Here is a 25038-nt window from a genome sequence, read left to right as displayed (position 1 = left end):
TCAGAATGCTTGTGTACATGCATTGCCCAATTTACAGGTTGGAAGGTTTTAGGCTAAAAGTAAAAGCATTCTGTTTGACAAATATCCCTGTTTGAGGGATATCGGTGTTGTAGAGAAGAAAAGCCACAGATGAAATTCGATCTGCTGTTTTAAGAGGGAAAATGGTGAAGTAAAGGAGGAAACCTCAAGAGCCATGTTTAGTCCAAACAAACTCTTACGCTGGGCAGATATGAACACGACTGTCACCTGTAACCTTTTACATTATTTACATTATTATGGGAGTTCATAAAACTGCCTCAGATCTCAAGCATTACAATACATACTATAATTAATAGCGAAATATATTTCATTACAAACTTTATGAAAAATTATTCATATTAAAATTAATGTTTAATATATTTACAAAGGATAACATTTTATTAATATTATTATAATTGTTTTCATATATTTATATAATTCAATTTGAATACTTCATATTGAAATAATATTTTAACATTAATAATATATTATTTTATTTGTATGAAAACAATCATGGCAATAAGCTGGTCATAAAACTTTCAGATAAGCAGTGAATTGTCTTTCAAAAACACTTTTTTTTGGTATTATACTGACTGAATTAATCATAAATATGGCAAATTGGAAAGATCTGTGCACTAATATGTAGAATTTGTTTTTATAAAAGCATAACATAATACAATAAATAGCAAAATCTATTTATCTTTACAAACTTGATTAAAAATAAAATGTTAATTTTAATATCTTTACCTTTTAAAAAATAATTTTGGAAATTAATATAATTATGTTTATGTAATTCGTGTTAAAAATGTATATAAATTAAATTAATATAATTTTTTAATAATAAATTAAATTAATAAATGAATTAAAAAATGTTTTTATATTACAATTTTATTATTTATTTATATGAACAAATCATTATGGCAATAAGCTGATAAACAAAAACAAGCTAACCAACAAAAATAATCATTAAAAATAGGGAAAATTGAAAAGATCTGTGCACTAAAGTGTCTTTAATGGGTTTTACAACTAATACCAAAATATATCTATCTGCCTTTAACAAACTTTATAAAAAATTATTCATATTAAATCTAATGTTAGTTTTAGTTTTATCTTTTTTTTCATATTAATTTCTATAAATATTTGCATTTATTTCAAAGTTTTAAAATTATTTTAATAATAATATATATGAATAATTTCTTTAAATACCATTTTAATTTGAGACAGTCATGTATGTATGATGTATGCTGACATCGTGACGGTGTGTATCTCATATCTCAACCCTTCATAGAGTTTGTTGGAGTTAGGGTGGGGTAAATTGGGTCGGGTTGTCTAAAACCGCAGTCAGTCATGATTTCTACAAACAGAATAACTTTGTACTCCCTAATGATGGTTCCACTTGAAATCACATGAAAATCAACAAATATAGCATTTGAAATATAGAAATACTTAAAAAATTGCTTAAGAACCAAAACACGCAATGCAGTACAAGCAAAAACACATGAAGATCTTTCCATCATGACAAGCAGAAGCTGGGAACGTTTGAATGGGATTGAAGCAAAATGAAGGGTTCGTTTTCCAGCTCTGGTTGTCAAGGATACAATGATTAAGGACCTGATCATTGGAGGCAGAAATGCAGGCTGTGGGTGAATTATTATGGGATTTCTTCTATTTATTTAGGCTTTTTACCAATCCTCCGAGAATGAAGAAGACCATGAAAAGGCGGCCGAGGGTTGTTTTAGCACAAACATCTCCATAACCCACTGTGGACATGGTTACCATGAGTAAGTACACACACTCCCAGTAGGAAAGCGGTTGGGAATTTTGGAAATTTTCCCAAGGATCCCCTGAGTTTTCCACCTGAAAACACACCAACAGGCTCAGTATTTCAACATGAAAGCAAAAGTGATCCTAAGGAATAGTTCACCCCAAAATTAAATGTGCGCACCCTCAGGTCATCCAAGATTAGGATGAGTTTGTTTCTTCATCAGATTTGGAGGAATGTTTCAGCAATGGATGCTCTGCAGTGAATGGGTGCCGTCAGAATTAGAGTCCAAACAGCTGATAAAAACATCACAATAATCTACACCACTCCAGTCCATCAGTTAACATCTGGAGAAGACAAAAGCTGAAACAAATCCAGCATAATAACTCTTCTTCCAGTGAAAAAGTGTTCTGGTCTGAATCAGGAGAGAAATCTGCACAGATCAAGCAGCGTTTACAAGCCAAAACAGCTCTAAACAAATATATGTGGCTGGATTTTGATGTGAGACAGACTTTTTCACTGGAGGAAGCGTTATTATGGATTATGGACTGATTATGGATTCAGATTTTGTGAAGATTCAGCTTCTCCAGATGTTAACTGATGGACTGGAGTGGTGTGGATTATTGTGATGTTTTTATCAGCAGTTTGGACTCTCATTCTGACGGCACCCATTCACTGCAGAGCATCCATTGCTGAGACATTGGTCCAAATCTGATGAAGAAACAAATTTTCAATTTTATTTTTGGTGAACTGTTCCTCTTTCTCAATACATGTTTTTGTCTTATTGTGAATGAATCATTAGTCGACATTACTCAAAAGAAAAAAAAAAGTATGTTTTTGTGATCTTTCATCAAAATGTAGCTTTTCTCCATCCAATTCATTCCTGATGCGATTGACTTACCAAATGTATGAAGCCCGCTGCCGTCAGCCATGTGCTTATAAAGATTGAGCACAAATTCACCAACTTTATGGAGTTGCTATGAAAACAAATGTTAGAAATACTCACATCAACTCACAACTGATACTCACATGAATCAACATTTTTGAACTAATACCGCACATAAATTTGAGTTCAACCAGAGCATATTTTGGAAAGCCTGCAAAACCTTTCATACAAACAAAACATTTTCAAAAGAACAGAAATGAGTCGGATGACTAAAGGTTCTTTGTATAATACTGGCCAATTTTAGTCCAAAAATCATTTCTGAGTATTTTGGCACAGTCTATTCAGTAGATTTCACCTCTCCATTTGAATGAATTGCACTGAGATTATTTATTCTGTTGCACAATAAGCTTTCCTGGACATCTGCGCTAAAGCTTTAGACCTAAGCTGCAGGGAGACGGACAGATTCAAAGATATTCAAGCACGACAGGAAGAAATAAAATACTGGCAATAACATTAAATAATAATAAAATGTAAAAAATAAAATACTGAAAGAAAAAAATCTATAGAAAAAGGAGAATGTACTGGTAATTTTCCAAGACATTTTTTAAGACATTTTGGTCAATGTTTTCATATTAATACAGTACTTTATACCCTATTTATACATACTTTTTTTGAGTATATAATCGAATCGAATCGAATCGAATCGAATAGAAGGCGAAATTGCAGTTAAACTATTATCAATTGATGAACATAATTTTTATTAAAATCATGTTTTGGAAAAAAAAATCATACTTTGTGAGTACACACTTTAAAACAACTACTCTAAAGTTCAAAGCACAATATATAAAATGCAAGCGTCCCTAGATGATGTAATGTTATCAGATTTATAAAAAGTATGATTTTCATTTAAGATCAAGGATAACGCAAAAGAACATGCAGGTGAAAAATTATAAACAACTATTTCCAGATGAGTGCAGAAATCACATGCTGCACATGAAGGCATTCTTACCTTGTTTTTAAGATATTTAAAAACTGTAATATTTCTGAAAACTGGATCAGCCTCAAGGCTCTTAAGAACCTCAATCCTGTATGAAAGAGCAGAAGCAAGTAAGAAACACACATGAAACAACATTGAGACGCAGAATATCATAACACACATTAAAACAGAGAATCGAGTTCAGCTCGTACCTTTAAAGTGTTCGTCCATGTTTAACAACAACACGTAAAAACACAACTAACAATACAAACTAATCGCAGCTACAAAAAATAAAACCCTCAAAATATTGCAGGAAATATCAAAATATCAGTCTTTGAAAGCGCTAAAAGTTGAGAGCGCAGCGCTGGACTGAACACATCTGGATGGAGTTTATTTGTCTCCAGACTGACAGAGAGACAGACAGTCGGCTCAACGCTCGTGACGTAAAGGCCTAAATTTGAGTGCTGGTTTCAGAAGCATTACCGCAAAAAAAACAAAAACCTGACTTCAGCGAGGTGACCTTGCTTATTATGAACACACACACACACACACACACACGCGCAAATGCATGACAGATTCACACAAGTATCTTCATACAGCAGAGCGATCTACTCATTCATTGCTCAACATCGTACAGTCCACTTTCCAGAAAAAAGCAGACACTAAACTGGAGCTTTGGCTGTGTTCTCAATGCTTGCATTATTTCTGCAGTACAGACTATATAGTATGCATACTAGACACAGTATGCATGAAATACCCGCCAACATGTGCAATATACAACAAGAAAGCATACTGCACGAAATATTTCATCCCATAATGCAATGACTTTCGCTTGATGCGCAACAAATGCATGATGTTTTTAACAGCACATGAGAGAAAGCACCTCCCTTTGTCCCTTAGCTTTTGGTTTATTTTTATGCATTTCTAGCGGAATACTGATTATGAATGACCTTAACGAATGATTAAAAGGTTAAAATGATGTTCAGAGTCTTCCGAAGATAAGCTCATAAGCTATGATTAAACACACATGAGCTTTAAAAAAAACTGGTTCTTGAGATCTGGGACAAAGGTCACAAAAATGGAAGAAACAAATGCAACAATTAATTATTTTACATTAATGATTAGTAGTAATAATAATGTATTATTATTATTTAGATTAATTTATTAAACATTTCTGTATTAGAAATTTAATTATTACAAATATTGACAAATGTAGTATTGAATGAATTGCAATGGTATATTTACATTCCACTGATCATCTCTGATTATTTTCAAAGTGGAAATGTTATTGTTAGCGTTTTGTTTTGTCCCATGTCCAAATTCAAACTAAGCAACTTTCTCTAAACACAAGAGTAAATCTGCTTAATGCTGCCTCCTTGTTCTTAATTGGACGAGTGGGAAACATCCATCGATCCGTGCGGGTTCCAGCATCAGTTCTTACCCCAGTACGAGACGGCATAGAAACACGAGGAGAGCGTGTGCTGAGAGTCGTCACGCTCCTCTTTCTCGCAGATAGGCGCGTGGAGCATCTTCACACGGTAGCCGTTGTGAAAGAGCTCGCCGCAGGATTTCTTGCGTCTGCGTGTGTTCAGAAGGGCCTCGGTGCGTGTGGCCCCGTTCGGGCTCCGGTACACCAACATCTTAGTCGGGATCATGACGATGACTGATAAAAATGCTCCCAATTCACAGCGTCGAATCAGCAGGAAAAAAGCTCTGTCTCACTCCGAGGAAAGTCATTCTGAGAAGAGAGGTGGTCAAAATGCACCGAAGCCCACCGGAAAAAAACTGCATCCCAGTTGTGATCATGTAAGCATGTAGTGAAAGCTTAGAACAAACCCTTTTCATCAGGATATTACTGTATAAGCTCCTTTAGGAATCGTCCAGGGACGCACGCGGAGGCCGGCAGAAAGCCTGTTTAACATCGCCAGCAGATCCGGAGCCAGAGCGATTCTACAATCATCAATTATTCAAACTACAGATGTCTGATGTGCCAAGAAACACGGATTACGAGGTTCCAACATCTTCTGAAGATCATCCGAGTGGGTTTGCATGTCTACAATGTAACAGTTTTTGAACAGCGTTTAGAATGTTGCGATGCGGTCGCTAAGCAACCATTCTACAGCTGTCGGCAACATGAAACTAATGTCTTTGATGTTTAACAACGGACGGAATTACTTGTAACCTGCCGTGAAAACACTCCAACCCAGGACAAAAGGACATTAAGTCAATGAAAGCTGAATAATAACTAAAGCTGGATGATGTGACCCCGCGACCTCCTGTTCCCTATAGGAGGATTAAAGTCCTTGAAAACAGCCGTGGACATGAAGAACATAAGCTGCGCTTTGACCACGACTCAATTCATGAGGGATATGAAGCATTACAGCAGTCGCATACATGCCTCTTCTGCAATCAGAATATATTTGCAGTTTTTATGTAGTGTTTTTCTGTTTTATTACCAGCAGAGGGCAGCGCTTGTGCTTTATTATATGAAGGCCTTGTTCCAAATCACTCATGCTTGTAAAAGTTTACAAGACAGTATTATGGCATTCGGTGTATCATTTTTAAAACTAATGTCTAAAAGTTTGGAGTCTGTAAGATTTTTTATGTTCTTCAAAGAAGTCTCACCAAGGCTGCATTTATTTGATCAAAAATACAGTAAAAACTGCAAAAATGTGAAATATTATTACAATTTCAAATAACTGTTTTCGATGTGAATATAAGTTAAAATGTAATTGATTGCGGTGATCAAAGCTGAAATTTCAGCATCACTACTCAGTGTCACATGATCCTTTAGAAATCATTCTAATATGCTGATTTGCTGCTAAACAAATGTTTCTTATTATTATCAATGTTGAAAACAGTTCTGCTGATGAATATCTTTGTGGAAACTGTGACGCATTTTATTTTTCAGGATTCACAGATGAATAAAAGTACAGCATTTATTTGAAATTGAAATCTTTTGCAACCTTATAAATGTCTGTTCTCTCACTTTTGATCAATTTAATGCATCCTTGAACAAACGTCCAGTAAATGCCCATTTTTTGACCAACTAAGCTTTTAAAACAAAATTGCATTCATTAGAAAATTGCACTCCAACAATTACTCCAAACAATTAAATCACAAATAATCCAGTGAAAGTCCTTGTTCTGCGATTAATTAAACACGCTTCATTAAAAGAATATTGCGGTTCAGATCTATGAGCGGCATCTGCTTCATTCCAACATTCTGACCTAAATTAGTAAAAATTGTCTGGAATTGCACAATAGTTAATGAACCTGTCTGTTTCTGAGCAGCTGATGATTCTTGCTGTACTTAAATAATTATTCCGAGGTTTAGAAGTGACCTGAGCTGCTCATGCCCTCAAAAAACCTCAAAAACAATGCACGAGAACAAACAATCAGCCATTTTAAACAATAGGAGGATTTCTAGAGAACGTCTGTCTAATTCTCAGCATGTTAGAGATCACAAATCCCAGCGAGCTGCTGAATAAGCTGATTTGCTGTAACGGATTGTGTGTTTACTGACAGATTAAGGCTAAAGCGTTTAATGTCCAGAAGGTGGCGGTGCAGACCTTTATCTAATAATATCTTCCTGTGGGTTTTACATTTCTGACACCCTCTGGTCATAATCTGATGAAATAATCAGGTATTAAATAAAGGTAAAGTGTCAGTAAAGGGAGAGTGTTTTACCCAGCCAGCTCCTGTTCAGATACACAGACACAAACACAGGCGGGACGGTGAAGAAATCCACCACTGAATTCACCTCCAGCCAGAACCATAGCTTATCATTGGCTGCGATGAACTGTGAAGATGCAGAGAAGATGCAGAAAAGAAAGACAAAACACACGTCAGACGATAAATGCGTATAAATAAACCAGAGTTGTTATGGTTAATTAAAAAATAAAACTGTTATAAATGGTTTTTGGAAATTGAAATAAAATATATAAAATAAACATAAAAGTATAAAAATGGGATAAAAACTTTATAATAAAGTAAAAAATACAAAAGTACTAAAATTACTAAAACTGAAATAAAAACAAATCAAAGCTGAATAGAAATGTTTTTTCTAATATTTAAGTAATAAAAATGGAAAAAATATAAAATTACTAAAATTAAAACAAAATAGGAACATAAAAGCTCATTCAAAATATTAAGAATACAATTAATACTAAAATAACACTGAAATAAACTGAATTATTACAATTTAAAAATTGATAATTAGATAAAATCTAAATATTAGATGAAAAAATTAAAATTATAAATACATAATTTGAAGTACTAAATTACAAAAACTCAAATAAAAACAACTAATAAAAATATTAAAGAACATTAAAACACTAAAGCTGAAACTAAAATAATATATAACAATAGTAGCTCATTTAAAATATTAAGAAATATATACTATATAATTAATACTAAAATAACACTCAAATAAACTGAATGAAATAATCAAAAATAAAAGATTAGAGAAAATGTCCTAAAACTTGAAAATTAAAAATGTGTGAGTTAAACTTAAGTAGACTGTGAAAAGTGATATGTTGACTTAACTTAAAAAAACCGAGGAAACCCGTTGCCTTAAAATTATGAAGTAAATAAGTGAATTGTCAAGTTTACTTAACTTTTTTTTTTTTTTTATTATTATTTACTTAAAAATTTTAAGGCAACGGGTTTCCTCAATTTTTTAAAGTTAAGTCAACTTATCACTTTTTACAGTGCACTAAAATGCCAAAAACTGAAATAAAAACAAATCAAAGCTATACAGAAATATTTTGTTCTAATATTTAACTAACAAAAATGACCCAAGACAACCTCCATTAAAATTACAAAAACCCAAGCTAAAATTAAAATATACCAATAAAAGCTAATTCAAAATATTAACAAATATATAATGGTATATATGAAAAAAAATACTAAAATAACACTGAAATAAACTGGTAAATTACTCCATCTGTAAGTTCACCTTCGGGCGGTCCCCATTGACTTGCATAGTGTTTTTTTCCATACTACGTAAGTCAATAGGGACCCAGCAAATGAAGGCAAACTATCCCTTTAAATAAACTTACACGCAGTCCAAAGTACAAGAGGAAAAACACGTTGAAGGCCATGTCGATCTGCAATGTGTAGTCCTTGTCGAAATGCTGACAGGATTCGATGGGTCTGTTTAAACAGAAAAACAGACCTCACTTAACTTGAATGAAGGTTCAGTGTAATACAATGCAAACCATTCATGAATTATTAACACAATAATATTTTGATTTTGATGTGTGCTATTATGTGACAAACAGTAGGTGTTTTATTAATTTTAATCTCCCGAAGGCAATTATAAGAGTCTTTTTCCATGTAAATATTTTATTATGTTCATAACCGTTGGCACATGTATGTCATGAATACTCTTTCTTCCACCAAATACTGGCAGGTAGATAAGTTCGAGTAAGTTCTACATCTGAGATGCATTGATTGTCTTTGGTTTCTCGTAACGATGCTCGGGACAGATGGTTTGATTGGGTAATTGGTAACAGGATTAGATGCCTTGTTTTAATGCAGTCAGAAGCAAACAGAGGATGTGATCAGTCTGTGTGAACAGAGAGATGAAGAGCAAACATCGGCAGAGCCAGACCTCGGCTTTCAGCAAACACGCAATACAGCGTAACATAACCGTTATACAGCACGCCACAACGACAGAAGAGAAACTGAAGAAGGGTGGATGCATGAAAGAATGGACAGAAGAGTAACTACATGCTGTATTGCATTATTTTAGGACTGTTTAGTATTTTTGTTCTCCATTATGACTATGTTCAAGAAAATGAAGCAAATTTACCCCCCAAAGTCTCCTTATTGCCAAGTATCTGTTTTATATGCAGTATTATAAAATATAATATATAATTCTATATAGAAATACTATAATACAGGATTTCTTTGCTGAAAATACAGAACTCTCAGCCAACAAACAAACCCCAAGTCTAAAAAAAATACATTGTAAACAGTATATATTCTTATTGTCAATATTATATGTCAATACGATTAATCGCGATTAATCACATCCAAAATAAAAGTTTTTGTTTACATAATATGTGTGTGTGTATTATGTATATATAAATACACACGCATGCATGTATATATTTAAAATATATCTATATGTTATGTACATATTAAATATATTTTTATATAATATAAATTATATGACTATATATTGGATGCGATTAATCGTGATTAATCATTTGACAGCACAATTATGTTTATGTAATATAATATGTATAATACATATAATAAAGTAAATTCATATAAAGTAAATTATATACATATAAAAACTTTCATTACATCATACAATAAAAAAGTACAATAAAAGTTACAAAATGTTATCTAATTTGTCCATTTAAATAATAAATATTTTTAATTCAGTTAGTTCAATTCTTTACTTTTTATACATCAATTATTCTGTCAATTCTATTACATTCAGGAAACTCTGGTCAGCATAACCTCAGCATGAATAAAAACCAGTAATACTATCTTGATATATATAAACACATTTTTTAAATATGTTTTATTTTAATATATTTTTTTACACATTATTATTTTTTTTAATTAAATTAATGTTTTGGGAGGAAATCTTAAATCTTAAAAATAAGTAAATAAATAGTGAAACTCTCTCTCTCTCTCTCTCTATATATATATATATATAATTTTTTCTTTCTTTCTTTTGGGATGAAGAATCAGGATTGGTAAGACTGACTGACACAATTACAGGAAGTGGTTCAGAGATCAGAGCGCTACAGTAAACTCTGCTCCAGTCTGTTATTCCGGTGGATCGGGTTTGACTCTAGTGTAAGCGATTCAAGGCTGAGAACATCAAAGGACCCGAGAGAGAACAGCGAGCTGTGAAACTCTCGACCTGAAGGAGTTTCAGAACAGCTGCAGGACTGAGAAACGCAACTCTATCCAGCTCTGTTTGCTCGGTTCTGTTCCCGCGGGTCAGAGAGACACATCCGAGCTCTCATTGACACGACTCAGCTGAAACTCAAGCCCGGCTGTAATTAAGAGACGTTTAACGTAAGTAATACTTCACAGGAGGCTCAGGTCACAGGACACATACAGCAAACGCTCAACTCAACAATCAGCTCTGCTCCAGTTCAGATCACGAGTCAGAATCTGAACTGAATCAGACACAACACACAGGAAGCTGAACCGGAATGAGAAAATCAGCTTACTAAGTTCTGGGAAATTAAGCGCTCCTCCACCCTAATCTGCAAAATCCATCCATATATTCATAAATTATTATTTATTCATCCATCCAACCATTCATCAATCTATACATCATCCATCTATCTATCTAGCCATCCATCTATCCATCCATCCATCATTAAACCATTCATCCATCCTTTTATCATCCATCCATCATTCATCCATCTATCTGTCCACCTATCTAGTCATTCATCCATCTATCCATCCATCCATCATCGAACTATTCATCTATCATTTTATCCTTTTATCATCCATCCATCAACCATCTATCTAGCCATTCATCCAACCAACCAACCAACCATCATTCATCCGTCCATCTATCTATCTATCCAATCATCATCTAACCATTCATCCTTCCTTTTATCATCCATCCATCATTCATCCATCCTCCATCTACCTAGCCATCCATCCATCATTCATCTATCTAGCCATTCATCCATCCTTTTATGATCCATCCATCATCCATCCATCCATCATTCTAGCCATTCATCCATCATTCATCTATCTAGCCATTCATCATCTAACATTCATTATCTAACTATTCATCCATCCTTTTATCATCTATCCATCATTCATCCATCATCCATCTATCTAGCCAATCATCCATCATTCATCCATCCTCCATCTACCTAGCCATCCATCCATCATTCATCTATCTAGCCATTCATCCATCCTTTTATCATCCATTCATCCATCTATCTAGCCATTCATCCATCCTTTTATCATCCATCCATCATTCATCCATCTCTCGGTTCACCTATCTAGTCATTCATCCATCTATCCATCCATCCATCATCGAACTATTCATCTATCATTTTATCCTTTTATCATCCATCCATCAACCATCTATCTAGCCATTCATCCAACCAACCAACCAACCATCATTCATCCGTCCATCTATCTATCTATCCATTCATCAGCTAACCATTCATCCTTCCTTTTATCATCCATCCATCATTCATCCATCTATCTGTCCACCTATCTAGTCATTCATCCATCTATCCATCCATCCATCATCGAACTATTCATCTATCATTTTATCCTTTTATCATCCATCCATCAACCATCTATCTAGCCATTCATCCAACCAACCAACCAACCAACCATCATTCATCCGTCCATCTATCTATCTATCCAATCATCATCTAACCATTCATCCTTCCTTTTATCATCCATCCATCATTCATCCATCCTCCATCTACCTAGCCATCCATCCATCATTCATCTATCTAGCCATTCATCCATCCTTTTATCATCCATCCATCATCCATCCATTCATCATTCTAGCCATTCATCCATCATTCATCTATCTAGCCATTCATCATCTAACATTCATTATCTAACTATTCATCCATCCTTTTATCATCTATCCATCATTCATCCATCATCCATCTATCTAGCCAATCATCCATCATTCATCCATCCTCCATCTACCTAGCCATCCATCCATCATTCATCTATCTAGCCATTCATCCATCCTTTTATCATCCATTCATCCATCTATCTAGCCATTCATCCATCCTTTTATCATCCATCCATCATTCATCCATCTCTCGGTTCACCTATCTAGTCATTCATCCATCTATCCATCCATCCATCATCGAACTACTCATCTATCATTTTATCCTTTTATCATCCATCCATCAACCATCTATCTAGCCATTCATCCAACCAACCAACCAACCATCATTCATCCGTCCATCTATCTATCTATCCATTCATCATCTAACCATTCATCCTTCCTTTTATCATCCATCCATCATTCATCCATCCTCCATCTACCTAGCCATCCATCCATCATTCATCTATCTAGCCATTCATCCATCCTTTTATCATCCATCCATCATCCATCCATCCATCATTCTAGCCATTCATCCATCCATCCATTATTCATCCATCATCCATCTATCTATCATCCATCCATCATCTAACATTCATCATCTAACTATTCATCCATCCTTTTATCATCTATCCATCATTCATCCATCATCCATCTATCTAGCCAATCATCCATCATTCATCCATCCTCCATCTACCTAGCCATCCACTCATCCATCCATCCATCTATCAATCCATCCATCTATCAATCCATCCATCTAGCCATTCATCCATCCTCCATCCATCCATCCATCCATCTATCCATCCAAGTATCTATCTATCTATCTATCTATCCATCCAAGTATCCATTCATTTATCTATCCATCTGTTCATCCATCCATCCATTCTGCTTTTGTCTGCAGCTCTTTCTGCATCTGTGTTGCACATTCCTCATTCGCACAATCATCCTTCATCACAGTGATATTCACAGGACCTTAATGAACGCTGGAGAGTTTGTGGCATGTGTTTGGGTCACACTTCTTGCGGACAAACAAATGTTGAGATTCAAGGCTACAGAGACACAGAAATGGCGCTCGCCCACGTCTGTACCTGCTGTGTCTCTGACAAACAAACCCACTCATATTCTAATGCGGTTTCAGCACACACTCTAATGCTGTCCTGCGGCCGTGACCCGATGCCCCGCTGCAGGTTTACAGCGCTCAGGACAATTAAACACTGCTAGCCAGAGGCCAAAGTCTCGAATGAAATTGCTAAATCCCCCATGATGCACTAATGAGGAAGAGGATAAGGCTCACTTCCTGTGTCGACAGGTCCGTTTTGAGCAGGATGGCATGAGTGCGTGTTTCTAATGCTGAACAGGACATGCTATTCAGATATGAAAGATCTGAAAGATTACACAACAATAGGTCAGAACAAGATTTACTGAAACAAGCAAGACTGTTCTGAAACACAGACATTGCTTTTGATGATTTATGATATTTAAATGAAACACATTCCTGCATGTGTTAGATGTTATAATAAAAGAATAGTTCACCCAAAAAAAAAAAATGTGCTGAAAATGTGCTCATCCTCAGGTCATCCGAGATTAGGATGAGTTTGTTTCTTCATCAGATTTGGAGGAATGTCTCAGCAATGGATGCTCTGCAGTGAATGGGTGCCGTCAGAATGAGAGTCCAAACAGCTGATAAAAACATCACAATAATCCACACCACTCCAGTCCATCAGTTAACATCTGGAGAAGACAAAAGCTGAAACAAATCCATCAAGATGTTTTTAACTATAATGCGAGTCCATAATCCATAATAACTCTTCCTCCAGTGAAAAAGTGCATCTCCTGTTGTCTCTCACATCAAAATCCAGCCACACATTTGTTTAGAGCTGTTTTGGCTTGTAAGCGCTGCTTGATCTGCAGATTTCTCTCCTGATTCAGACCAGAACACTTTTTCACTGGAGGAAGCGTTATTATGGATTATGGACTCTTATTTTAGTTAAAAACATTTGTTTCAGCTTTTGTCTTCTCCAGATGTTAACTGATGGACTGGAGTTTTTATCAGCTGTTTGGACTCTAATTCTGACGGCACCCATTCACTGCAGAGCATCCATTGCTGAGCAAAGTGACGCAATAATCAAATTTCTCCAAATCATATGATGAAGCAAACTCATATACATCTCAGATGGTCTGAAGGTGAGTAAACTGAGCAAATTTTAATTTTTGTGTGAACTATTCCTCTAAGACGACACAAAGTGTCCAGGATCACAGCACACGGTTCAGCGTAAGTCTATCCGCAACAATGTCATTTCATACATACTAAATTGTATGTGTAATTAACTGAAGTGCAATTAGGTTAATTTGGTTTCCTTATCATTTACACACTCTCAGGTCTTTCCAAATCTTTCAGTGACACCAAAAGTAATTGGTTCTCATGTGTCTTGTAACCAATCGAAACACTGCAAGTGAAATACAATTTAAGAGCTCAGATTTTCAGCAAATAATTATTTAATATACAGTATGATAAATACATAGTGCACAAGTCAAATAAACTTCTTTATAATGGAGCTTGATGGCATCTGTCCCCGCTTACTTTCAGTGATTGGAAAATAACTCCAGATGATTTCTGACAGATGCACCTGCAGATGTTTAATGTAATGACCAGTTCTGCTTCAGAGGAGAAACTGCATCAGAGAAACAATCTGCTCTCGCTCTCATGATGCCCGTGGTGTAACCGGTTGTGTCATAACGCTCTTCACCTTTATGAGCTCACTGATGTGTGAGATGTTTGATGACGTCAGTTTGACCCCTGAAACAGCGTATGTTCAGCGGTGACGCTCTAAACCCTCTCTCTCTCTGTGTTTCTATTCCTAAATCTGTCTGTCGAAGCCCAAGGGACGATTCCTTCCGCCCCAGTCCCCATCACTTATTCATGGAGGGTCCACAACTAACTTATGAATAGTGATAATGTATCATAAATGTTTATTCCAGAATTTTGCATTTTATATATATATATATATATATAAAGACCCATGAAAACCATTTTATTATTCTTTTTCTCAAATTCATTTTCTGCAATCTGTATTAATGGTTTAATTCAATTATAATCAAAAAGGGTGCCTCATCAAAATAATTTATTAAGATCTAAACACCAATAGTACCCTATGAAATGTTTTATTTATTTATGTTATCTTTTTTTCTCTTTATTCTTTTCTTTCATTTTTTTCCAGAAATTCATACATTGTTTTAATTTTTCTGTAAATTCTCAGTTTTATGAAATTCTGTGATTTATGATTTAATACCAGTGTTATTTTAGTATCTTTGACATACTATTATAGTTTTTAATTAATATTTTCAATAAAATACTATTATTAAACAAAACGTACTTTTGTTTCAAACTTTTATTTGATTTTATTTGATTTTATTTTATTCAATTTTACAAGTTTTAGTAATTTTGCTGTGTTTTTATAATTTTTATTAGGTTTAGTTTTCTTTATATATGTCTATATAGTTTTCATTATTTATTATTTCACTTTTAGTTTTTTAGTACATCATGTTAAGCTAAATGAAAATGAGAAATGTTGCCTAGGCAGCTAGCCGAAATAAATAAATAAATATAAATAAATATATATATATATATATATATATATATATATATATATATATATATTAATGCATTTCAGTTCAAATAAATTTTATTTAAATTTTAGTTTTAGTTATAAACTAAACTATTATAGTACCGATAATAACCCTATTTAATACAAAATGGTAATCAAATGAATGCATAAAACTTTAACAATTTTATTAATCTTTTAAAATGTAATCAAATAAAATTTGAATTTGAAAATGTAGAAAATTTGAATTTCTTTCATTTCAAAGGCTTTTTAGACTAAATGAAAAACAAATCGTTGTCAAAAGGTCCATTTGACCAGACCAGAATATTCATGCTTGATTTGAACAGACTTTTATGATTCAATTTAAAGCATGTATTATAGTCACTACTGAGGCTTATTATTTTTTGCATTTTTTATTGCTTGCATTTGAACGTTGGTGGATATTTTTGAACCCTGTATGTAAATGCACAGCAAGAAAATAAACATATACTCACTTGGAGGAGTCGATGAAGTAAATCACAAGTGCTCCGATGCTCAGAGCGAAGACAAGCACCACCTGAAACACACAAGACAATAAAACACGTCTGTGACTTCAAATCAAACTCTGTGCATCATCTGTGACCTGCTGTTGATTAGCATCGTTTGTAAAAACGCTCAGCTCGTGTGTGTGTGTGTGTGTGTGTGTGATTCCAGCTGAACTGGGACGTCGTTCTCATTAGTCAGTGCTGGCAGAAACCCATTTTAATCGGAAGATCCTGATGAGATTTGGGCAGGAATTGGACGCTGTGTAAACATCAAGCCACCGAGGACAGGGGAAAAAAAACACTTAAAAAGCCTCAGATCTCACATCTAGCTTTAAAGAAACGGTTCAGAGAAAAGGAACATTCTGTCATAATTTGCTCATGTCCTTCCAAATCTGTCTCGCTTTGTTTTGTGGAACACAAAAAGAGACGTTTAGTAGAATGTTCACGCTGTTCAATGCCCAAAAGAGACATAAAATACCATAACAGAATCATAAAAAGTCTTCTGAAGCCATATGAAAGCACTGTGTAAGGAACTTAATCCTGAAGGTAAATAATTTTAATAATTGAATATTTGAAAAATACTAATGTTTAGGCTTAGTACGATTTTTTTTTTTAATCAAGAAATTAATATTTTTATTCAGCAAGGAAGCTTCAAATTGATCAAAAGTGACAGCAAAGACATTTATAATGTTACAAAAGATTTCTATTTCAAATAACTTTTGAACTTTCTATTCATCTGTGAATCATGAAAAATAAAATGCATCACGGTTTCCACAAAAATATTGTGCAGCACAACTGTTTTCAACATTGATAATAATCAGAAATGTTTCTTGAGCAGCAAATCAGCATATTAGAATGATTTCTGAAGGATCGTGAGCACACACACACACACATATACTGTATATATAATAATAATTAATTGTATTATTATTATTTTATTTATTATTATGATTTATGTTTAATAATTGTTTTATAGCGGATTATTTAATTCTCAGTATTCTTTCAAATTAAAAAGCAATGGACAAAATATCTAAATAGCGTTATTGCAATATCATAATTTGATATTTTGAATTAATATTTACAATATTACGAGTCTTTATTTACAAATTTCTTATTTACATTTTCATTTTAGTTAAAGATTTACTGATTTAATTGTGTTTTTTAAATTAGTAGCATATTTTAGTTTTAACAATTTCAGTACATAAAGTTAAATTTAATGAAAACAACAATTACAACTACAGAATAATATATAACGATTATATACGATATAACGACTTAATTCTCATTATTCTTTATATTAATATTAAAAAGTAATGAAAAGAAGCTTGATATGGCATATCTCAGATCTGTATGAAGAGTCATTCAGGTTTGGAGCAACATGAGAGTGAATAAATAATGCTAAAGTTGATTTCTGACTGAATAATCTCTGAGAGAGCAGGTGGCAGTGAGGCGATCGTGAGCAAACAGGTGTGTGGATGACCTGCTCTTCGTCTCGCTGTGAGGCTCTCATGCATTTTGAATGAGCAGCTAGATTATTTTCCATGAGGGGAAATGCTATTGTCTGTAAAGCACTGAATCGCTCATACTGAGAAAACACCTGCATGTATTTTTAATGGCCACTCACACACGGGGTCCGAGTCCGAGTCAAAACAGTCCCTCAAACGGCGGATTTTAGGAGTCTGATCCATGCACTCATGCTTTGACACATCTGTTTCCATGGTAATGGGCGGCCCTTCGGCCCCTGTGACCAGCAGAGGGAGCAGCTGATGCTCACAAACAACACAACAAACCACAGCTTCAGTGCGAGTTCAGTCAAAACAGCTTCATCCACTGATTCACACAAACCTCACACCAGCGCAGAGCACTCACATACTAAGAGCATTTTTATTATTATTTTTAATTCGTTTCAATTGTTATACACATTGTAATTATCAATATTATTTACAATTACATTTGATTATTTCATTATTATATTTGACAGATTAATTGATTATTAAATAATTACAATAAATGAACATGATTCTATTATTATTACGTCTGTATCAGTTCAGAATACATACAGAATATATATATATATATATATATATACTATTTTATTTGAATTTATTTATTAAAGTATTTTATGTAATAAATTATATTTTAATATTAGTTAAATTGTAGAAATTTAGTTGTAATTATTTTAGTACATCAAATTAAAATAAGGATTGAAATACAATAAGTAATTTTTTATATTTTATTTTATTTCATTTCATTTCAAGTAAAGGAAACTTTTTATGGTTTTGCGTTTTAGTTATCACTTGTGGAAATCTTCAGTAATTTAAAATTAAATATTAAATTACATATTAAATAATTACAATTTAATAAATCAAAATTAATAGTAATGGTAGTAATATCAATAGTATATCATAAATCAGACATATTAATAGTAATATTAATAATTTAAACAATAATTTATATAATAATATATAAATAATCTAAATAATGAATATACAATAATATATATATATATATATATATATATATATATATATTTTTTTTTTTTTTTTTTTTTAATGTTTTATTATTGTTATTATTATTAGGGTTTTAGTTTTAGTTGAATTGTTCTTTTCAGTAACGACAGAAGTGTTCAATAACTAGTATATACAGAAATGGACCTGACTGTGACAACTAGCCCCGGTTGCCTCTATAAGGGATCAAATCTGAATCAAGTGCATGTGAATAATTGAGGATTTGACTGGCCTGATGTGATGTATAATGCAGGAGTGAGTTGTGTGTCTAACATGAGATCTAATCTGCCGTCTGAAAGTGAAACTTGTGTGATTTCTAATCGCTGACTGACTGACAGCGGAAGAGGAGAGGAGCGTTTACTACAGCTGCAGGGGTCAGAGGTCACATGCATTTCAGTGACCGTCTGCGCCGGCGCTTTAGAAAACCGACTCCAGACTGTACAAGGGTCATTCCTGCTGTCAGACCCATCATATACAGTACACTGGATAACATACGACAGTCACATTAGTTTAGTTAGTTTTATCACAGTAACACAATTAACTGATAACGGAGTGAATTTTAAATCATTTCACTAGTTTCAATACTTAAACACACAAACATATATGCAATTATCAATATTATTTCAAATTAAATATACATTTGAATAATTATTTATTACGTATTTCTATATTTTATCTAATAATTAAGTAGTAAATGGTAGTAATATTAATATTACTAGTAGTAGTATAATATAATGTAACATTATGAAATATAATTTATTATATGTATTATATAGAACAGATTTATATCTAATTAATAATTCATATTAATACAATTATATAAATATAAATATAATTTATGCATTATAAATTATTTAAAATTATATATATATATATATATAATATATAATTTATACACCTCATTAATAATTAATATTAATTGTAATATTAACAGTAAATAACATAATTACCTAAATATATTTCCAGAGTTCAGTCTGTGCTGCAGGAAAGATTGTATCAGGTTCAGAATCGACGTCATGGATAAAAATAAACAAACAAATAAATAAAAAATAACAAAAGAACACAGGAGAATGAACGTCACATGCGAAAATAAGATTCATGCTTTCACTGCCGGTGTGTGTGTGTCCTTCAGAGAGGAAACAAGGGCAGGAGACGTACGCACGTGTGTGTGTGTGTGTGTGTGTGTGTGTGTGTATTTCCTGACTGATGGACTGTCACTCACGGCATCACATTTCATCTTCATCCGACCAACAAACCATCTGAGATCTGCACCATTTCTGTCATCTTTCCACGATTCTCCTTGTGCAATAAAGTTTAAAAACTCACATCTATTCGCTCTTAAACAACCATTCAAGTTTCCAGCACATAAACACATTTCAAGTGACTCTTATGAGGGGAAAACATCAAAACTAATGATTACATCATGTTGCACTCAGACTCCTGTACTGTAAATGATCAATGCCTCCTTTAGTAAGCTATTAAAATTTTTTATTTAAATCTAAATGTAAATCTGTTAATGTTCATGTAAAGACCAGCTGGAAGTGTAAAATGTCTAATGCTCTAGTAATGTTAATCGTTATTAAACTAAATTATTGTTAACTAAAACTAATATACGCCTTTAAACAAAATTACAAAAAAACTAAATATTTTAGTAACTAAAATATTTGTATATTTAATATTCTGCTGGACCTATCTGCTGCGTTTGACACTGTCAATCATCAGATACTCCTCTCCACTCTCTCATCACTTCGCTGGTTTGAATCCTATCTCACTGGTAGGTCTTTCAGGGTGGCCTGGGGAGGGGAGGTATCCAAAGCACATACACCGGTCACTGGGGTTCCTCAGGGATCGGTTCTTGGACCCCTCCTCTTCTCCACATACACTACATCACTGGGTCCCATCATACAGGCACATGGATTCTCCTACCACTGCTATGCTGATGACACACAGCTCTATCTCTCCTTTCAACCAGATGATCCAACGGTAGCTGCAAGGATCTCAGGTTGCCTGGCAGACATCTCGGCATGGATGAAAGAACATCACCTTCAGCTCAACCTGGCAAAGACTGAGCTTCTTGTCTTTCCGCCGCTCCAACTCTACAGCATGACATCACGATCCAGTTAGGTTCATCAACAATTACCCCTCAACTTCGGTCAGAAATCTTGGTGTAATCTTTGATGACCAGCTGACCTTCAAAGACCACATTGCAAAGACTGCTCGATCTTGCAGGTTTGCACTACACAACATCAGAAAGATCAGGCCCTTTCTGACGGAGCATGCTGCACAACTTCTTGTCCAGGCCCTTGTCATTTCTAGGCTGGACTACTGCAATGCTCTTCTGGCTGGACTTCCATCAAACACAGTCAAACCTCTACAAATGATTCAGAATGCGGCGGCACGACTGGTCTTCAAGGAACCCAAAAGAGCCCATGTTACACCTCTCTTTATCTCATTGCATTGGCTACCAATCGCAGCTCGCATCAAGTTCAAGACACTGATGCTTGCTCATAGAACAACCACAGGCTCAGCACCCGCCTACATGCACTCACTATTAAGAATCTACATCCCCTCCAGAAGTCTGAGATCTGCTAGTGAGCGACGCCTCGTGATACCATCACAAAGAGGCTCAAAATCACTCTCCAGAACATTCTCGGTCACCATTCCTGGCTGCTGGAATGATCTTCCCACCCATATTCGGAGTGCTGGATCCCTGTCAATCTTCAAGCAACAGCTGAAAACTCATCTCTTTCGACACTACTTGACTTCAACCTACACATAAAAAAAAAAAAAAAACTCCTTCTCCTTATTTATTCCTTCCCTTGCTAGCTTGTACTTATTTAAACAATGCCTGAGACTTGGTGTTACAAGCACTTCGTTTGTCGGATTGCCTCTTCAAGATGAATCGCTTCATGTGTTCCCCAAATTGTAAGTCGCTTTGGATAAAAGTGTCTGCAAAATGACTAAATGTAAAATGTAAATGTAAAATGTAATAATTCTAATACACTGAATTGGATTTTTAAATGTATTTTCTATTTTACTATTCTACTTTAATTTGATATTTTTGTGTAATTTTGTTGTGTTTTGACATTTTTATTATTTTCTTTAAACAATATAGTTTTTTTTTTGAGGTTTTCAGTTTTCAGTCTGTTTAATCTATATCTGAGCATGAATGTTAATGTTAATTAGTTAATATTAATAATTATTTTTATATTGATATTTACTAATTTTATTAATATTTTAAATGGGATTTAATGTTTTAATTTATGTTTTTACTTTAATATATCATTATTAAATGTTAACATTAATATTCAGGTTCAGATCAAACAAACTGTGAAAACTGATATTAAAAAAATTAATAAATAAATAGCTCAAAGGCCAGCACTAAACAAAACAACAAACCACTTTGGTCAGTTTCTCATTCATCTGAGCAGCTCTAAGAGCGTTAAAGGCTAATAAAGGTTGAGCTCGTTATGGATCAGATGCCTGACGCTCGATTCTGTCAGAAATGTCACTGCGTTTAATGGCTTGAATAGGACAGATACAGAGAGACAGCAGGAGCCTGAACTTCCTTCATCTGTCAACAAACACACAAGAGAGAGAGAGAGAGAGAGAGAGAGAGTATTTACAGCAGCTAGTGAATTATTGAAAGCGCTCTTCATCCTCCTCATCCTCCTCATCCTCGCAGCGCTCTGTAAATGAGAGGCTGAAGTAAAGAGAGGGAAATGTCACAGATCTTCTGTTCAAGTGCTTTGTGAAGGATGGAGAGCGTTAGTCACCGTTACTCTATAAATTATAAGTGACAGTCAAAAGCTGTGAGAACTACAGTGTGATCTCATTAGTGTTCGCAGATAATCGTGTGTAGTTCTAGAAAACAGAAACATAAATATGAGTTTGGAAAAACACTGATACGTATAATACGAACGGATGGACAAGTTTCTAAAGTGCAGCTACATGTACAATTCACACAATTTTGGTGAATCCTGATATCAATTAAATTAGATCAATTAAACATTTAACACAGTTGAATTTAATGCATTCACATAAATTGGCATATTATTTGACATTCTTTCAGTTCAGTGTGATTTCTAAACATCTGAACAGCAAACTATCATTTTTGTCAAAGAATAGCTAGAAATAAATAAATAAGTGATAAATAAATGAATAATACATTGTAAAAAATATTTTGTCAAAGCAGTAATAAAACAAAAAATAAATTAAAACCAATAAACTAGATTAAAAAAATGAATAAACATTTAAAATGAACTAAAACTAAAATAAAACCAATCAATCAAAATTAAAATAAAATAAAATAAATTACAAATAAAAATAAAATATAAAGAAATGACAATTAAAAAAAAAAAAAGAATGAATATGAACCGCAACAAAAAAACATCATAAATAAAAAAACTAAACTAAAATAATAAACTTTAATAATAATAATAACAACAACAAGAACAATAATAATAATAAATTGTTTAAAAGCTGCAAACCAAAAAGCTAATATTGGCTGATAAAATATCAAATACCAATTGATGCCAATATTTCATTCCAAGTTTCGAAGATATCATTAATATTTTGTTCTTTTAAGATGAGAATATCAAACTGCATTTGCACATCTGCATGTTCAAACTTGCCACAATCAGAAAATAAAAAAAGACACAAACTGTAACAGAATATTGATTTGTGCCTGAACTGTTGCGGCAGCAGAATCTGAGTGTAATCCAGAGCTGTGATGTAACGCTCTGATGATATTTTGTGTACGAGACTCAAATAAGAGGAATTTCATAACGAGGGTTTGGGATCGAGGCGCCTGTTCTGCTAAAAACTCTGAGTGTGTGGAAGAGGACAAAGAGGATTTTCAGTCTCATCTCCTCAACGAGAGTAGATTATTTCATCTCTTTCTCTCGTTTTGTTCTCTAGCAGGTTACTAACTTCCTCACTTACTCACTTTAACCAGCGGTATAAACACTGACCGCACGACTTCACTTACACCTTCATGATGGAAATCTGTCACCTTGCTAAAACACACTTAAAATAAAATCTCTTTTGCTTACCAAGGCTGCATTTATTTAATCAAAAATACAGTAAAAACTGTAAAATTGTGAAATATTATTACAATTTAAAACAGCTGTTTTCTATGTGTAATTTATTTCTGTGATGCACAGCTGTATTTTCAGCATCATTACTGCAGTCTTCAGTGTCACATGATCTTCAGAAATCATTCTAATATGCTGATTTGATTAAACATTTCTGATTATTATCAATGTTGAAAACAGTTATGCTGCCCAATATTTTTGTGGAAACAGTAATACATTTTATTTTTCAGGAATCACAGATGAACAAAGCAGCAATTATTTAAAACAGAAATCTTTTGTAACATTATAAATATCTTCACTGCCACTTTTGAGCAATTTAGTGCACCCTTGATGAACTGTACAGTTATTAATTTCTATGAATGATCAGGCAGATCCATCAGCACTAGCAGCTCTGTAGACTCTCTGGTTCTAGAAATACCTGCTATCATTAATGAATCTGGATCAGAGTCTGTCCAATATAGATCTCTGACCTGTGCAGGAGGCTGGAGAACACTTACAGTGCAGCGTGTGTGTGTGTGTGTGTGTGTGTCTGCGCTCACTAAGCAGGACAGTGAGTTTGTCCCGGCAGAGACAGAACTGGAACGACCTGCATCTCTTTCTCATCGGTGTGTTCCCGACTGGGTCGAGCTGACGAAAAAACCAGTCTGGGTCACATTTCAATTACATTATATTTCACATTCATGCTTTTTGCAGATGCTTTCATCCAAAGCATGCATTCATGCATTCCCTGGGAATCAAACCCATGACCTTGGAGTTGCTGTTTTTAAATGAACAGTAAGAAACAATAAGTAATCACATTTTGCATGAAAAAAAACTACACCTATTTTCTGCACGGCATCATGACTTTCCTGATTCTGTTTTCATGATCTAAAACTGACAACGGAGGTCATTTATACATAGGAAACTTAAAGGTACAGTAAAAAAAAAAATTAAAATTTTTTTTTTTAAATAGTAACAAAAAATTTGTATTTATAAGAGTAAATGGAACCGCAAAACTAAATTGGTTCAAGAAACGCTATCTATAATTCAACATTCTTTAATGCATTTTAGATATCATGAACATTTATCACAGCATTATTTTGACTAATAT

The 25038-nt window shown here is 33.8% G+C and overlaps 1 protein-coding gene across 10 annotated transcripts in view; it reads right to left on the bottom strand.

Moving 5' to 3' along the window:
* Positions 1-25038, bottom strand: part of LOC131550869 (calcium-activated potassium channel subunit alpha-1a-like) — a 102101-nt gene that overhangs the window by 38698 nt on the left and 38365 nt on the right. For 9 of the 10 annotated variants that reach the window (XM_058793335.1, XM_058793337.1, XM_058793336.1 and 6 more), the window contains exons 3-8: positions 16316-16377; positions 8705-8798; positions 7332-7443; positions 3676-3751; positions 2682-2757; positions 1705-1875 (exon numbers count right to left, since the gene is read on the bottom strand). In XM_058793335.1, coding sequence (XP_058649318.1) covers positions 1705-1875; positions 2682-2757; positions 3676-3751; positions 7332-7443; positions 8705-8798; positions 16316-16377 — 591 coding nt within the window. The remainder of the gene's footprint in view (positions 1-1704; positions 1876-2681; positions 2758-3675; positions 3752-7331; positions 7444-8704; positions 8799-16315; positions 16378-25038) is intronic. The other variant, XM_058793339.1, reaches the window with a different exon arrangement.

This window comes from Onychostoma macrolepis, chromosome 12 (genome assembly GCF_012432095.1).
Source record: "Onychostoma macrolepis isolate SWU-2019 chromosome 12, ASM1243209v1, whole genome shotgun sequence".
NCBI lineage: Eukaryota > Metazoa > Chordata > Actinopteri > Cypriniformes > Cyprinidae > Onychostoma > Onychostoma macrolepis.
Note: the sequence above shows the minus strand (reverse complement) of the source record. Positions and strands in the feature narration are given on the sequence as shown.